Source organism: Motacilla alba, chromosome 2 (genome assembly GCF_015832195.1).
Source record: "Motacilla alba alba isolate MOTALB_02 chromosome 2, Motacilla_alba_V1.0_pri, whole genome shotgun sequence".
NCBI classification, from domain to species: domain Eukaryota; kingdom Metazoa; phylum Chordata; class Aves; order Passeriformes; family Motacillidae; genus Motacilla; species Motacilla alba.
Genome location: NC_052017.1, coordinates 9,084,939 through 9,103,034, shown reverse-complemented (window position 1 = coordinate 9,103,034; position 18,096 = coordinate 9,084,939). Strand labels below are relative to the sequence as shown.

Below are 18,096 nucleotides of genomic sequence, written 5' to 3'. Positions count from 1 at the left end.
CAAAATAGGTATGAGGGAAATATGTGTTTCCTTTTCCTTTACCATAAATGTCCATTCAGCAAGCTAGAGCCATTTTATTCTGTTTTTTTTCCTCAGATATTGATAAACTGATATGATTATTTGACACTTAATTAGCAAAATAACACTATTACATTGGCTCTTGAAGTACTCTGTCTATTGATCTCACATTAATTTGCTATCAAAGTGGGCTTAGAATAACAATAACAAATTATACCCTGCTCCTTACTCTGCCCTTTCAGCTTTGATGTCTCAATGTTTAAATCACATAAAAAAGATCACTGCTAAAAAGCAGCCTATGAGAAGTCTTTGTCTTGTATATGTTTGCCCTTCATAACTATATATTTGTGCTTTTCATATCCTACAGACAATGGAGTGCACGAAGCCAGTGTGAGAAGTGATAAAGAGGTAGAGTACCAGTATTTTAACAAAACAAGTGTTCCATCTCAGAATATCAGGTTTCTGTGCTGTGAAAGACAAACTCACACTTCTGAAATATATGACTTGTTCTAAGTTTTGTGTGGCTATGATTCAATAACACACATGTTTTCATGCATTGAAATATTAAATGAGCATTTATTTAAAGCTTAACCAAAGTGGGTTTTTATGTTCAAAAATGAAAATCAAGTCCTTTTTTCCCCCTTTCTCTAATTTTTAAATAGAAAGAATCCATAATAGATTCACAAGGTTCAGAAAAATTCAGGCTTTTCCTCAAATCCATAGATTTTGAGCAGCAAGGTGTTCTTGAAAATCCTTTTCCCTCCTGTCCTTTGGTTCTTAGTTCTGGGGAACATCAGGTATTTCAAAAGCTCTGGCATTACATCTCGTACCCTAGCTAGTACCATCAAAATTATAATTTTAATCCAGATTACTTTTACAGTATTCCTCCTGAGTTTTGGACTGCTGTCCTATGGACATCCTATGGACTGCTGTCCAATATTTAGCCGTTTTTGAGGTATATTTATCTTTCTTTTCTCAGTTTTATGGAGCAGAAAAATTTCAAAGAAGTATTTTTTTTAAAACTGCATGAAACTTCCCCTACTATGAACTCTATCAAAAGCTAATACTGCAAGACTCATAAATGGGCAAATCCTCTTGTGTTCCCAGTAAAATCTCTTTGATCCTTCTACCAAGCAAGGGAGACACACATAGACAGAGTGGCAGGAGCTTGAAAATCATCAAGGAATGAAGTGCTGTAGTCACAACAGAAGATCCCATGTATAAATTCCTTAGTGACAGTTTGAATAGGGAATGTTTGAATAGAATTCATTGTGACACGGAGCACAAAGTGCCCATTAGCCATCATTTCCTCCCAAATGCTTGAGTGCAATAAAGTTATGTAATGAAACTAGCTAATAAATTTTTCCAGGCACCTGTTTTGACTTTGGCTCATTTGCTTATTATTAGACAGATTCTGGTTTTCTGTGATCGTATTTTTAGCTTGTTGGATCATTCACATACAATTTGTCACCATTTCTAGAGATGAAGAAGAGGAACAGTACTGTTCATGTAATATCTGTTCCTTTTCTGGTGGTATAGCTTGTGAGACCCAAGAGTTATGAAAGTTTCCAGGCCCAACCCAGGAATATTGATTGACTTTTCTATGTTTTCTCCTTTTCATTATCTTGCCTGATAACAAAGTTTCATTTTTGTTAATACTTAGACACACAGACACATGAAAACAACTGGAAAAAATAGTGGCATAATTTCATACTCTTTTATTATTATTGAATAAACAGCATGTTCCTAACATAGTCTACCAGCTTATAGAAATTGAGAAAATGACCATGCATCAGTTGTATGAGCAGACTCTACCATATCAATAAGAGTTTGAAAAAATTATATCCAGGTTTGGTGAGTATAACCTTCCTGTGTTTAGTTTTAAAAATAATATTATTCTTTTAATACAGGAGAACACTGCAAAACTGATTAGATTCTTGAATGAGAATGCATTAGCTGAAAAGATACACAAAGACCTTGTTCCTGAAGAACCTACAAAGACAGAAACTAAGAAATCTGAAGAAACCGACCCTTTGTCCTCAGAAGAAACAAACGTTGGTGTGGAAAATGTAAAAAGTGAGACTTTCTCAAGAGAGCTGACAACTGCAAAGAACAGTGAATCTGACTCCAAAGACCTGAGCCAGACCAGCTACTGGATTAAGAATACTTTAATGCAGGAAGGAAATTCCTATGAAAAGCCTCAGAAAAACACAGGAAAAGGCTTACAACTCGAAGTGAAATCTTCTCAGGAGGAAGAATATGGCTATATTGTGACAGTGAAAGAGTAAGTACAACAGCCAATTTGAATGGCATTTTTAACTGGGGAAAAGATAAAGTCATTCTGCCTAGTGAAATACGAATGTACAAGAGGAAAATGCCACCGGCCTGATTTTTAATACATCTGAAACTGTTTGGAACCTGTTCAGTGCTTTGATGAAAATATAAGCAAACAGTTCTGTTTTCTTACAGTTGCCTTTCCTCCCTTGCAGAAGACATTAAATTTGTAGGTCTTTCGCTTAGACCTCTCTCTATCTTCTCATGTTCTAGTGACCTTCCAATATGTCAGTAAGTGTGCTTATGGTTAGGATGAGAGCTTTAAATATTTGACTTGAAAGTAGTCTAAATATCAATGCCTGAGTCATTCTTTCAGAAAAACGACACACAATAATACAGCACAGTATTTTCTCTGTGGTTTCGTTTTGATCTTAAAATAACACATATAGGACTCCAAACATCACATATGCAGCTAGTTTGGAAAGAAAGACCTAATGCTTTCAGGTCATGCCACTAATGAATTTGACATTTAATACTATACTTTCAAAAAGGCAACTTCAGCCCCCTAATGATGCACAGCTCATTACAGGATTTGGGATTTTGGAACCACTTTTACATCCTTTTCCCCTCTGTAGAACAATGTTATATTTGATTAGTGATCCTGACTCCTCTTCTGTAAGAAACTGGGAATTTCTAGGGAGCTTACAAATCAATGTCAAGCATCATAGAGAAACTGAGGCAGAAATTTCTTTAGCATATATTGATTCTTTTGAATTTCTTAAACTTATTAATGGGATTGAAGGCAATAGGATTGTGGAGGATTCTTGTTTTTAATATACTGTTTTGCATTGAAATGCATGTGGCTGCACATTAGAAACAGACCAGAAACTGGTGGAATACCCTTTAACTGCACCTCTTCATTCCTGCCTAGGAATGTTATGTGAAGCAGTAGAAGATAGTTTTTCCCCAGCACAGCACTACTTCCCTACTTCCCCTAGCTATTTTAATTCATATCAATCTGGAATACTCCTTTATTCCAAAGAGTATCATGATGACACCATCTCCTTTGACTATCTAGAGTTATCTAGCTCATAAATGTGGTAAAGTTTAGAACTGTCAGAGCTCTGTGAAATGGGAGACATTCTAAATTTCAATGTTCACAACCTAGAGATTCTTCACTGTATCATCTCACCTGATTTTGTTCCTAGCTAGTCTCCCACTGATGTCTTTCCCCTGAATTATGTCTGTTATTATTCAGTGAAACTTGCTGAAGAAGGTAATTTGTCCAAAGATTCTTGGTTCTGGTGGAGTCCATATAGACAAATATACCTTCTTTACCATCTTTAATGGTTTTTAACTGGCTGGATGACCAGACCCAGAGAGTGGTGGGGAATGGAGTTACATCCATGGTTGTAACTCTGGGCAGACACCAATGTGTTCCACAGGGCTCAGTACTGAAGCCAGTTCTGTTTAATATCTTTCTTGATGATCCAGATGAAGGGATCAAGTGAGTCCTCAGCCAGTTTTCAGGTGGAAACCAAGTTAGGAGAGAGTGTTGATCTTCTGGAGGGCAGGAAGGCTCTGCAGAGAGAAAAACCTCAACTTGCACCAGGAGATGTTCAAATTGTATATTAGGAAAAACTTCACAGAAGGGGTTGTCAAGCTTTGAAACAGGCTGCCCTGGGAAGTCACCATGGCTGGAGGCATGTACCTGTGTCCCTTAGGGACACGATTTAGTAGTAGACTTGGCAGGGCTTTAACAGCTGGACTCAATGATCTTAGAAGTCTTTTCCAATCTAAATAATTCTATGATCCTATGATTCTGCTCAGTGCTATAGCTGACATTTGTGGGGAGACCTGTTCCCTAGTAGCTTCTTAGGTTTTGCAAGTATGATCTGTGGCAATGGGGTTTTGAAGATTATATGTTTATTCTCTCCCTAAAGTTGTTTACCACCTGTCTTCTCGCCTTTTCTCTGTGGCAGTTATGATAATTCCAGATCCTTCCCCGTCTGTCCTCCAAAATCCTGCCCCTGCAGCCTGTCTGTCATAATTTGCTACATCCATTTATCCAGAAGTTTCGTTGTCAGTTATGAGATTTCGCTTCGCTCATTGGTATGCACCTTTCCCTTCCCCTTCTCTAGTGGTGTTATGTTTACATTTGTCCCCCCAGACCCCTCCTATCTAGCCCTTGATTCATTAGACAGTCTCCTCCTGGGAGACCGCTCCCATCCCTGCTAAAAGCCATAGTTTTTCTTTGTTTTGTGCTCTTTTGCCTCTGCTCCCCTTCGAGCTGCGGCGCTGCAGCACCTGCGCCGCTCCCGTCATGGGAAAGAATAAAGACGGCTCGGAGACGCGAGCAAGGAGTCCTTCCTTCTTCCTTTACCCCAATCCTTCAACGTGGGTCCACATTTATCAGCCACTTCTGTCAGTCCAGGACCCCAGCTAGTGGCTGAACCGCGATCCTTCCTGCTGGTGGCTGAGGCGGGACACAGCCATTCCTGGCACACGCCGAGAGCAAAAGGGGATCGGAGCGCGTGGGTGACCAGCGCCACCGCTCCTCCCGCGACCGGGGCGCGATGTCAAGGGGGTATTAGCACTGCTGCACTGAACTTCATGAAATTCTAAGAAGATGCCAGCATTTAATTGTGCTACAAACAAAAAATAAACATTTCCATCTAATACATGAAGTAAAGATTTGTGATACTTTAAAGACTTGTCAAATTGGCAGTCTGATTGTCGATGGCTGGAACAGTGGGTCACTCCTGCTGTGTTTGTCAAGTGACCTTTCAGATGGTTGCAGCACTGCAATCCATACCAATCCATATTATCCATCAGTGCTAAGCTTTGGAATGAATTGACACTTTCAGTGTCGAAAATTGCCCAGCAAATCCTCCACTGTGCTGCTTCAGTACTTTGTTATTCTGAGAAACCAATCAAATTGGTGATTTACTTTGTTTACTCTCATCTCTATCAAAAAATGGCTATTCAACCACTGGAGTATTTGTGTAAGATTTTTTTCTTTCTCAGTGCAATTGCTTTGAAATGTTTTATGAATTTTAACTCTAAAATTCCAAAGTAATCTTATTTTGTAAAAGTAATCTATGAGATGTTATTTTCATTTGTGTTCTACTTTCGCCATACTTATAAAGTATCTCTGTTATAGCTGGGATACATTAGTGTGAGCTCTCTTGTCAGAGAAGTCTTGCCTTTGGACTTTTTCTATTTTCTGAAGTTCTAGTTCTTCACATTTGGGAAACTTTTTTTTTTTTTTTTGTTTAAAACCATGCCAATTCTCCCATTTGTTTGGCAGTATGTGCTCTATAATGAGGGCCTAGATCTCGCAATCAAAACATTTACACAGTGTTTAGTCTCCTGAGTATCTCATGAGTAAACTCAAAACCTGACTTTCCAGAAAATGTAGTTCTTACCACCTCCAGTAAATCTAAATGTGAGCTGCTGCATGCTCAGCAGTTTAAATAGCCAAGCTGGCGTGCACTTTCGCAAATAAGAGATTGAGTAGCTAGACTTAAATGCACTAAGAAAAATCCTAGTCTGAAAGTTCGTCTCTTTACACTGCTTATCACAGAGTCTTTCAAGCTTCAAAATCAAGTCATGCTTGTCTGAAACCATGCTTGGACATCTGTGGCAGAGCAACCCGTCCTGTTTTGTGATTTATCAGAAGGCTTATGCTTGAAGCTTTTCATACAAAGACTAGATCACAGACAGCTCATGGCAGCTCTCTCAGCTTGTGAGCCAACTTCTGGCATTGTTGTGTTATGCATTTCCAGGATAGTTCATGTTTTGTCATATGTTAGCTCTCAACTGCAGACTGTCTGTGTAAGATTGTATAGGTTGTGAATCTGTTCACACCACGTGAACTGAGTTGGATGCTGCATGCATGGCTCTGCATTTCATTGGAGGTAGCTGCAATTCTGCTCAGGTGCTGGGAAGAAATGGGGCTTGTGTTCATAGTGTAAAGTTGCTATGGAATATGATTAGTCTGACCCATTTAACGTGCTGAAGGGTTGGGTTAATTGCAAATGCTTGATATTATTTCTCCACCTTTACAAATGTGATAAATGATACTGCTTTGCATATAATGATTACTTTCCTCAGGATAGCATTTGGGTTAGGACCCTGAAGCTGGGCTGTGCAGAAATCTTGGTTTATTCCTCAAGTTTTCTGTTTTCCTAGGCATATCATTAAATAATTGTATTTTTATGATCTTCATTATTTTTCCCCTACCAGGTGGAAACATTTTAATTGCATTTAAAAATTAAATTTAAGATAAATAAGAAAAATTAATCACAATATCTACAGCAATGAAACAGGGCTGATATCATTTTCAGTTACTAGATCTTGATGTTTCTTAGAAGCTGAGCATTTATATTCCATGAGGCTTTGCAGCTCTTTTTAGAAAATAATAACATAATGTTCTTGTCTTTTAATATGTCTGTTCAAAAAGAAACACTGATTTGACCCTCTCTGTATATCTTACTGTCCTTTTTTGAAATCATTATTCTACTTACAAGTGCACTTTATTAAGGGAAAGAGCTTTGTTCATATTCTTCACTTAATTTCTACAACTATCTTTAAAAACTAAGAGAAATTATAAATGCACATAAACCAGAAAATCTGTTGCTACTGAAGTCTGTTAAATCACCAAAGAACAGCATTGCTGGCATTAGAAAAGAAGTTAAATGCTAAATTTTTATCTCTGATTTTTTACTTCCCTTATATAACTCTTCCCTTGTATAAATAAGTTCCATAAATGTCCATAATTGATTTTAGAGCCAAAGGTTTTGCTTCTGACAACATAGCTTGACCCCCTATCTGAATAATACACATAGAAAAACATTTCCTGTGACATTATCCAGCAGGCACAATTTGGTCTTTGTGTCTCAGCACCAAAACCTGTAGAGTAACATAATTCTAGAATTTTCTGTTGCCAACTCTTCATGCATAATTATTTATGGTCCCTAGCGTTTTCTAGACATTAAACCTTCCTTCCACCTATAATTCTTCAGTTTTCTTGCAATTCTTAGAAAGTGACAGAGATCATATCCCCCGTATTACTGCTTCACTGCCTCGATTTTGATATTATATATCCCCATAGGAAAATGATGCTTCATACTTCCTATTCATCCACAAGAAAATAACAGAGAAGCAGTAGTTAATCTGGCTTTGTCACAGAGAGCAATAAAGACTGCCTTTTTTTTAAGCATGTGTTCAGCTTTGTATATTTTTATTATCTGTTACATGCACAGAGTTATGATAATCTCTTCTACTTCAGCTGCCCTTAGCTTTTGTGCTTTCAAAATCTATTGAAATATGTTGTCACAGAACGTGATTCTCACTTGCTGATGTAGATAATTTTACAAGAGAAGAGTCCTTCCCAGTATCCATCTTTCCCTCCTCGAAGGGCTTTGCTTTTGCACATATTTTCCTCTCATTTCTTTTGGGTTCTTTCCTCCTCATTTCTAGGGGTAAAAAAGCTGTGCATTTTTACCTCTAGAGGAACATAGAGAGAAAAATTTCTAATTAATGTACCTGGTGACCAGCCAATCCGCTGCACTAACGACTAATGGCAAGCATTCACTCTGGTCCTGATGCAGTGGGCAATTTTGGGAGTGTGACTGGAGTCCTCAGTGGCACCACAAGAACTCCCTCAGATCTGTATTACTCCACTTAGCTGAACAGGAATGGCTGCTGGCCTGGTTTCCCAGGCCAGGCATTCCAGACACTCTCATTCCTCTATCCATGCCTTTGTGCTGCTCTGGCGTGCTCTGTTTGGGTCTTTCATGCCAGGTCTTTGGAAGATCAGCTGGTTCAGGCACTCCACCACCTCTCAGTGAGCAGGTTTAGGTCACTCTGCTGACTCCAGGCTAAAGAGCTGCACATTAAATATGCTTAAACTAAAGAGGGAGCTGGGGGCTGTGCTTTGTTTTTATAAACAGTGGGAGTCCTTAAAACCCTGAAAAGCTGCAATATCTCACTATAACATATGGTCAGTTCTTCTAGGATATCACAGTACTTTTTGGGTAATTACCATTCAGGTCGTTATGAAAAAGTTTAATGAATTTTAAACTTTTGAAATGAGTGAGAGCAAGAAAGCCAAAGATCAGGATTCCTGGGAATGCAGCATACTGAATCATAGTGCAATCTATTATCTGACAGTACTTTTTCATCAGTGCTGTTCTGCCCAGTCCTGGGAAGCTCAGATGTAAAAAATGCCATAATCTAATTTTCATGCCTGTTTATTTTTTTTTTAATCTCTTAACTCACATTTTATGTACAAAATGTAAATGGTCAACCACTAAAAATTAGAATGAAGTAATTTCATAAATGGAAAATCAGTGAACAAATTTGAACAGAAGTTCTCCAGGCAACCTGTGCCAGAGTCCCAGTAAAGAATCTCCTCCTAACATCTAACCTAAACCTAGTCTCTTTTAGTTTTAATCCAGTTCCCCTTGTCCTGTCACTACACTTCCAGATGAAGAGCCCCTTCTGATTTCCCTGTAGGTCCCCTTCAGACTCTGGAAGGCTGCCTTGAGGTTCCTACACAACCTTCCATTCTCCAGGCTGAACAACCCCAAACTCCTCAGCCTGTCTTCATAGGGGTGGTGCTTTAATCCCTTTATGAGCTAGTATTCATGTTTCTTCAACTCTATTTGAACACAATATTGTTGGATATTCTTTGTCATTTTGCATTATAAATTGCTCTGGGCTTTATGCTGCCTTGAAGGAAGATGGAAGATATGAAGAAAGGGAAAGAATTTAAAAGTCAAAAGTGCATTAAAATGTGTATCTTCATTTGTCCTCAATCTCATTTACTAATTACTTGTATGAAGAAGTAATTTGATATGAAAGAACAGGTTTGCATTTTCAAGGCTTTTTTGAATCAGAGATTCAGGGTGAATGACGAGTGAACCTTGTAGCTGTTTCCAGCATTCTGCTTCAAATGCATTAGGGAGTACTTTGGTGGGGTCCATTTCAGCCTCAGAAGGGAGGGCAACACAATCATGGCACAGATTATTGCCATTATTTCTGTGCTTCTGCAGGCGACAAAGCATCTGTATGAATTTGTTACTATTAACACAGCTGGAGGTACCGAATGTTTGAAGTAATGCAAGCACAGGCTGGCACAGTGTCACACTTTGATTATAACTCCAGAGAGTTGGTCCTTCTCAACTTCTCTCTCTCTCCTGTTTCCAGGAGGCTGTTATCTCCTCTGACCTTCATAGCCCAACCACTGCCATTGATTTTTAGCGAGTGTCATTTGTGTTACAAATTGGTCTGGACTTGAATCTGTCTGTATTAAGAGGTTTAGATTCACACTTACTGATGGTGGGAAAAGAGGGGAAAAAATTACAGAAAGTGGGAATTTGCTGAGCTGTCAAAACAGAAGTAAGCTTAAAAAGGTTTTATGGCTAATATAGCCTTTGAGGAAACAAGCATGAAAAAATGAAAGTGCAGCCCAATGCAATAAAATTGCAGTGTCCTTAAAATTATTACAATAACAGTGCTGTGAAGTCAGGCAGCTCTCAAACAATCCAGTGAATAGCTCTGTGCTTGGAAGTTATTTAGTTGTTCTCATGAATTCTGGATAAATGTGAACCATTACAAAATTAATCATTATTTAACTTAATGTTAAAGACGCAGACTGTGTTCAAACCAAGATGAATCCATGAAATGCATTCCTTCCCAAAGTCTTTACTGGAGATGTGTGCTTCAAGATGTATGAAGTTACACTGAAGCATGGACGAAAACTCAGACTCAGACAGACAAGGCAGGCTGTTCTAACATCATGGACTTAAAGCATCAGTGCCCAGGACTTTTATTATAGATTATCAGATGAGTTACTCTCAGGGCACTTCCAGACAAGAGAAATAAATACAATTTCAGTGTCTAAATTTTTTTTTTAGGCTCGGTAGGCTCAGAAAGAATTTAAAGGCAACACTGTAAAATTGGTATTAAAAATGCTCCCAGTTGTCCTTGCCATGGCACTTACCTCCTCTATGACCTGCAGCCAACCCCTCTAAGGTCTCCATTTCTTCTCCATTGTATGGATAATATGCATTGTTCTTGTGATGACTGAGACTTCCTTTGTGTCTAGAAAAAGAGGAGTAGGAGTTAGAGAAGGCTGGATTTGATAGCTTTATACTCGTGGTTGCCAGCCTGATAAGAATGGCAGAGTCAGTGTGTTGTCCTGTCTTTTCCTACAGGCTGAGTGCTACCTGAGGTGGCAGGAGCACTTGCTCCATCCTTGAGGCAGGAATAGATGACACCCTTCTCCATTTATCCTTTGGATTGTGAGGTGCCGCCCTGATTTTTTAAGATTTTCTAAGCCTTCTGATGTTCACATTCTTGTAACAAACTTTCTCACACACTTTATGTAAATAACTTATTGTTTTGCATTCTTTAATAGAGGAAGAGAAATTTGATAAACTGCTAGCCTGTCCAGTGTCATTGGAGAGGTGGCACTTTCACCCTCCAATCCACTGTGACTTTTGGAAATCTATAAATGTTAGAGTCAGAAAATAAACTTCCCTTTTTTCACCTTGAGAGCAGCGGTGTGTGTGCGTCATGTTGTTTCATGTCCTACTGTGACAGTGAGGTGTGTGGCTCAGAAGCTGACCATTGCCAGGCTTGGTAAAGGATCTTTCACATCAGAGAACAGTGGTGTTGGTGTCCTAAAAAGTTCCATGAAGCCAATTCTCAGGAGACAGGAGTCAGTGGGAAGAGGGGAGTGAAAATCTCTAGTGGGACCTTGATAAAGCTGTATCTGTTTTTGCAGTACCATCAGCAGCCCTGCCATGCCTCAGTTACTACTGAAACTTGCACGCAAGGAGTTTCACATCAATCTACATCAGCAGCTGAGTTTCTCATTATGTTGCTTGTTAAAATATTTACTAATCTTAGTAGGAGCAAAAAAGAAAAAAAAAAAAAAGAAAAAAAATAGGGAAATCCAAAAGAATTAAACTGTGTCCTTAAAATAAAAGTTTCCCTAATGATGTTTACAGCTTCTCTGAGATGGAGAAGTGCTGTGATCACAGACCCTGAGACTGCATTGATGATAGGCTGCTATTTTAAGCTACAAAATTTAAGTCCTGCCTATTTGTATGTGAGGGCCACTGAGTCTGGGCATCCAGGAGGCAGTTCCAGGGACCCGCTCTTCTCCTTGGTGGCAGCACCACACATGGAAGACCCTCAGGTCCTCAGCACCTTCTGCTGAGATACATCAGACTCTCCTGGGAGAAAAGCTGCCGTCACAGCAAAACCACAAGTTGTAGCTACCCTTCAAATCAACAGGACGTAAATGGGATGCTCTTCACACTGACTTTAAGGAGAGTGAGTCACAGAGCAAGGGGCAGGGTGTCACCGAGGATTTAGAGCTGGTTATGAGATAGAAGAGAAAGATTTGTCATGAACTGCTGCTCCTCAGTGTGTACAGAGATTAGTGGTACCCCATCGGCAAATTGTCTCTGTTAGGAAGAACTATGGAGGATTTAGAAAAATTCCAGGTGGATTTAAATACATTGAGGGATTAAGAAGTACAATGGTAGATGAGATTCAGCTGGAATAAGTGTGACAGAATAATAGACATTAACAAAAATAATACTTTGGGGGAAAAAGAAGAAAAAGAAAAAGCAAAGGTATTCTTTAGACTCCTCATATTCTGTGCTCTGAGGCTGTGGAACATTTGAAGAAAAGATTTGTTGTATCTATGTATGTGAATCCTGCTCTTCATATGGTGGCACATATTTTCAGATTTGAAAATTTAAAGGAAAGCATGCAAATCCTGAAGACAGTAGCCCATTTCCCAACATTTCTAAAACACAAACTAGTGTAATACTTATCACTGAGGTCAAGAGTTCAGAAGGACATATTTTTTTTAAAAAAAAGATTTTTCTAATTTTTAAGCAGATGCATAATCACATTAATTGTTTGTTAGCATTATAATAATAATCTTATTTATTTTCAGAAGGAATACTCTTGCTGCAGGGTATAAGACAAGAGGAATTCACTTCTGATATCTGTCTGTTCTTGGCCTAGGCTACACTGCACATGTGACACATGGAAAGTGCTTGACTGATACAATTTTTAGACAAGGTTCATGTGTTTCATGAGGATCATGTAAGGAAAATGTGGTACCATTCCTGACCTCTGGAGTCAGAAAATGAATCAGTTAGTGTGATTTTCGTGTATAATATTCTCATTGATTTGGTCAGGTGTTCCTAGTACTCCTGGGATAGAATACCTGTGTTTTGCTACTCTTTGGTTGGGTTTTGGGCAAGTGCCTGAATAATGGCATTTGCATAGACACCCTTTCACCATCTAAGTTTTCCCTCAGGGAACTGGGGAAATACTATTTTTGAATACTGTTACCGAATAACTCTCTCAATGTCTTTCCATCTTTCTTTCTTGATTGTTAGTTGTGTAAATACAACATTGCCCAAGCCAAAAATAAAAAAAAAAAGAAAAAGAAAACAAAATAACTAATGTTCATTAGAAACTAAAATTTATTGTTTGTCAAAGCACTGTTTTTCCCAGGATAGATGGATTCTTAGGTGGTCCTTACAGAGGCAGATCCCAGATGACCACTTTTCTTGCCTTCCCTCAGAATTTTTCCAAAATTATCTTGGACTTATTTTCTTAGCACTTACTTTTGGGCTATCCTGTATTTAGTGCTAGTTTTAGAAAATCAGGCAGTAGCATGTTCAAGGTGGTATAAAAAACCTCCAGTCTTGTGCTGGTGGCTGCTGCTGAGAACTGACTCAGGCTCTGGGGTTATCATGTACTGCTGGGAATGTGTTTCCTTCACCATGTCTCTTCTCACGCCTTCTTGATCCCAGCAGCAGGAACTGGAAGCTGCTTTCCTGCTCTTTTTCCTTTTCTCTGACTGCTTTTAGCAGGCAAAGCAGTCATGGCTGGTGTGCACCAGCCCCTTGCCCATGGACAGGCAGTGCCTAGGTCCTGCCATTCTGGCTCCTCCGTTTTTCCCTGCCAAGCCCTGAGAGGGGAGGTAGGATGGGAAAGAAACCAAGCCTGATGCTGGCCCATGAAAGTGAGTGGTTAAAAATGCAGAAGTTGCCTGTTTCAACACTCCCCCTCTTTAATATTTAATATTTTGTATTCATTAGAGCAGGTAATAAGCAAATAGACAGTCCCTGGCACACCTGTAAGTCATTTTACAGAAGCTCTGAAATAACTCCGCACATCTCAGAGTCTCGTCACTCAGCCTCAGCCCCGTGACAGACATTCCTGCTCTTTTCCAGGCATGGAGGAAGGATGGCAGCTTGGCTGGAGCTGGCTAGGCTGCCCCTCTCAGCTTCCCACCAGCAGGGATTGTGCCTGCACCAGTCAAAGTCCGTACTGCTGCCAAATGGTGTTAGCAGCCAGAGAAAACTGGTCCTCAACGTTATTCGTCCTAAAGACAGACTCCTTATTTGACTCTCTAATGCATTCCATATGGTATTCCAGACTCATATTTCTGAACTTTGCTTTTTCTTTTTTTAGGTTTAGCTTTTTATCTTCAGTACTGTGGAAACTGTGCTGCATATTAAGAAAGTGATACCGTTATAGACTGTTCTCTGTCATGGACAGGGAGCTGATTTGATGTCAATCAAAACACAGATATTACTGAGAAATGGCCAGGTGGAACTTCCTTAAATAATTATTTTAAACTTTGAAATCAATCTTTCTTAAAAATCAGTATTTAAAAAGACTAGAGGGAAAAAATTACTCTCAGTAATTTTACTGAGTAAAAATTACTTTCAGTCCTCAGATCAGTACTAAAAAAAAATTTCAGTGTAAAAGAAGTTCCTATTTGTGTCCACTAGGAGAATGACTGTTAAAAAAATCTTAAATATAAACACTTGGAATAAATATAGTGGTAGGCAGGACCAACAAAGATCAAAACTCAGATTAGCTCCTAAAGTAAACTACCACCACAAGAAGCCATGAATCTTTGGTGAACTCATCCAGACAGGTCTTCTGGTAGAATTTTTTTTGCTAACAAGTGAATCTATGGGATAAAGAACCAAATGAGAAAGAATCTTACAATTCTAACCCAACACTTTGGCCTGCAGGGCATAATCTGTGTGTAGCTCCCATTATTTAATAAAAGTTGATTACTGAAATTAAATTCTTCAACAGATTTTATCCGTTCAGCTTCTGTTTTCAAGAGCTTTGGATATGTGCCTTGTTACCCATGTGTTTAATATCTTTTCCCTTTAAGGCACATTTCTAGGTGTAAAGCTGAAACGTGGTTATTTCAGAATTTAGAGTGAAAGCCAGAGTGACTCATTTAGGTACCAAACTGCTGGATGCTGCACATATTCCCCAAGGATGTCATCCACTTCATTTCACATGACTGAGCTTCTTGAGAGACAGGTGAAGACATACCCACACAGGGAGGTTAGACATCTTCTTTCCTCCACTGATTAGAAGGGACCTTTTAAGACTCCAGAAGACAGCCCAGACTGCAAAATATCTCCCTGCTTCACTGAGACATGCCAAACAAGTAGGATGTTCAGGGATCCAGTGTGCCTAGTGCTGCTCTGCTGACAGGCACTGGGTCTAGGATCTTTTTTCTGTCTTCTGCTCATTACTGTGGGGCTTGAAAGGTGAAGCAGGAGATGGAAGAGACTTTACTGAAGTTGGTCTGAGCAGTTTTAACTCCCACATGCTGGAAGAGTGCTCTATGTACCAGAAATGAGAGAAAACACTGTCCATCATCGTCTTGATGGCCCAGTGGTTTGTCTTCAGGCCTAAAAGCAACAGAGAAAGATAAATAATGCGCAGAAGAGGACCTTACTCTTAACTTGCAGCACTCAGGAGTAAGGAAGACTGCTGGTCCAAACTTAGTTTTTTGAGCCTGTGTGCATTGAAAGTGGTTTTAACGACAGCAAGGGTCTGAGTAAAATGTCTCCTCCCCAAAAGTCCTAGATGCTGGTTTCAAGCTCTGCTTCATTTTCTGATTTAAATGTGTATTAAGTACTATTCAAGCTGAGCCCAGGTATAGGCAAACTTTTGAACGTTCTCCATGGGGATAAATGGAGTGTCCATGCCATTGTGCTCAAGTTTGGACAGCAAAAGAGGCTGGGCGTGAGTAGCATTTACCTGCCCAGAAAATATACTTACTGCTGGGAGAATACTGTAGTTAAGCATTCAGGCAACTTTGAGTCTGCAGAGAAATGCCTTGCAATTTCATTGTAGTGCTCATCACTCTTGAAAATGGGCAAACTGGCCATCATTGCCTCTGTTCTGATGTAAGCAAATTTTAGGTGGTTTGAACCCTACCTTACTTGAGATTTTACTGGGGATTAGACTGACATTTAGGTTTAAAGAGAGCAATTCCGAATGTCAGGCCCATTTCTGTACTGTATATTATTCTTCATTTTTGCAGAAAATGATTCAATTGAATTAATCTGACAGGGCTGACTGGATGTCCATCACAGTGCTGCATTACAATTGCTAAACAGAGTATTGGAAGGGCACTAGGTACAGTCTGGTAAAGACAATACATAATTTGAATGATGGCACTAAGGGAGTATTTCAGAGTTCAGTAAGTGGGTTTCCAATGGCACTTGGCAATTGGGAGGAGGAAAAGCAAGTGAGAGCAACTGCTTGTGGGACTGACATAACCTCAGCACAACATTGAGCTAAATTTTGTTCTCCTTGGGCTGAGAGCAGGCTTGGCAAACACCAGCAATCGAGCCATCTGTATAACTGCATCAGATTTCTTGCTACCAAAATGGTTCAATTTATGGGATTGTTTTGACAGGCATGTTGGGAAATACAGAACATATAGTTTTCATCATGGTTTACTTCTGTTTTTCCTCTTGTTCCCTTTGACATTGCCCACTGGCTCATATTAGAGTATGAGTTCCATTTAGCTCAGCATGCAGAGCTGGCCATGCTGCCAGTGTCCCCACAGAACTCCTCCTGTGTCTTCATTTACATGCTTCCTTTTTGTTCTTTAACCAGAAGGGGAAACTTTGAGCCTTGAATGCATAAATCATTAGGTCCAGGTCAAAAATAGGCCATTATTCAAAATGTTTGTTCTCATTCATCAGATTTGTACTTAATCTTGGGAATTTCTTGAAAACGTGGAATCCATTTGTAACATTGTTCAGAGAATTGGAGCGTGAAGCTGAACTGGTTGTGAGATCAGCATCCAATATTCAGCACTATTCTTCTGTTAAAGTGGTCTAACTGGCCATTCATGAAGCAAGTCTGGTCCAAAAAACTGGTCTCCTACTCTCTTTGCTCACAGCAGGCCTTTAGCAAGACTTCCAACTCACCAGTGAGGCAGAACTTAACTTCACTGGGATCAGGGTGCCTCAAATATGCTCTAAATCTGCAAGATGTGCTCTAAAATCAGTCAGAGGCCCTGTGCTAACATTGTGTGGAACAAAATTTTTAGTAGGGGAATAAGTGAAGTTTTTGAGTTAATTTTCAGGTGGCGTAGTATTTGCTACTGCATCTCCTCCATATCTGGTAGGGAGTGGTGTGTAGAGCCAATAGTGTTGGTGCCTCTGCTGTTAGGTCCAGAATGAATGCAAGTCAAATAATAACATTATTGTCTTTTATACAACAATACCAGGAAGCTGACAAGGAAAGTTGGTGTACTTGCCTTCATTTTATGGACAGTGGAGTTGCAAATCAGGAAGATGTCTTGACTGGGGTAACTTGATAGATCTCTCCCAGGTGAAGACATATTCTGTTCCTCATTAGTTACTTGTTTAGCTGCAGGTATTCTCTCATTTGTGTGTAAAACCACTGAAGATTGTGGGATTGCATAGACAGACTAAAAAAAAAAAAAAAAGGCTAGCATTACTATACATTTTGTATCTAGAACTGAGAAGAAACTGACTTAATGGGATTGTTCTAAGTTGTGCCAACTTCCTGAGAGCAGATTTTAAAAATTATTTCTCATCACTGCATTTTTCTTGTAAATTGAAAAGTTAAATCTTAATAGTCAATAGCAGAGGAAGATTATCATTCAGTGTTCTATTATTTAAATTACCTCTGTAAGTGGATTGTTCCTTAAAATATTTCTGTTTTCAGCTTCCTCATTGGGAGGTACCTAGACACTGGGAGATACAAAATCTTATTTTCACCAGACAATCTAATTTTCTGGTATTCAGTGTCCAGTACACTTTGTGGAAACACTTTGACAATTACATAAAGTTGGGCTTCCAAATCCACTCCTGAGCATTTAAATGGATTGCACTAATTTTCAGAAGTGCTCAGCAGCTCACATTAAAGTTAAGAGATATTTATTCCTGTGCTTTCATTTCAGATTCATCTCTAAATAAAACAGCTTTATAGGCTAGATGCTGCCTTTTTTGATTAGATTGTTTGGTTTGGTTTTTTGGTTTGTTTTTTTTCTTGTATGTGTTAGACAAAACTCCTGATGAACTTATAGGGAGCTGATTGGCTCAGGATTATTTTAGGTCAATCAAGTAGATCTGAAATGGATGATTTTTGACATGGTTAAACTGGATACAGAAGTTTTCATGACTATGTCATGACATTAAATCATGACATCAGAGTCTTGAACTGAGCTGGGGAGTAATTTCCTTTGAAGGGATGATGCTGTAATATAATATAATATAATACAATAATATAATATAATATAATATAATATAATATAATATAATATAATATAATATAATATAATATAATATAATATAATATAATATAATATAATAGTGGCTGTTTATAGGAGAGGTATAAGCCATATTCTCCAGGAGGTATAACAGTGCAAGAGCGCTGCCCTGAAAAGTGCTAAAA

The 18,096-nt window shown here is 39.0% G+C and overlaps 1 protein-coding gene across 1 annotated transcript in view; it reads left to right on the top strand.

Moving 5' to 3' along the window:
- Positions 1-18,096, top strand: part of PTPRN2 (protein tyrosine phosphatase receptor type N2) — a 633,980-nt gene that overhangs the window by 248,544 nt on the left and 367,340 nt on the right. Inside the window, exons 8-9 of the mRNA XM_038127342.1 lie at positions 386-426; positions 1,929-2,302. Coding sequence (XP_037983270.1) covers positions 386-426; positions 1,929-2,302 — 415 coding nt within the window. The remainder of the gene's footprint in view (positions 1-385; positions 427-1,928; positions 2,303-18,096) is intronic.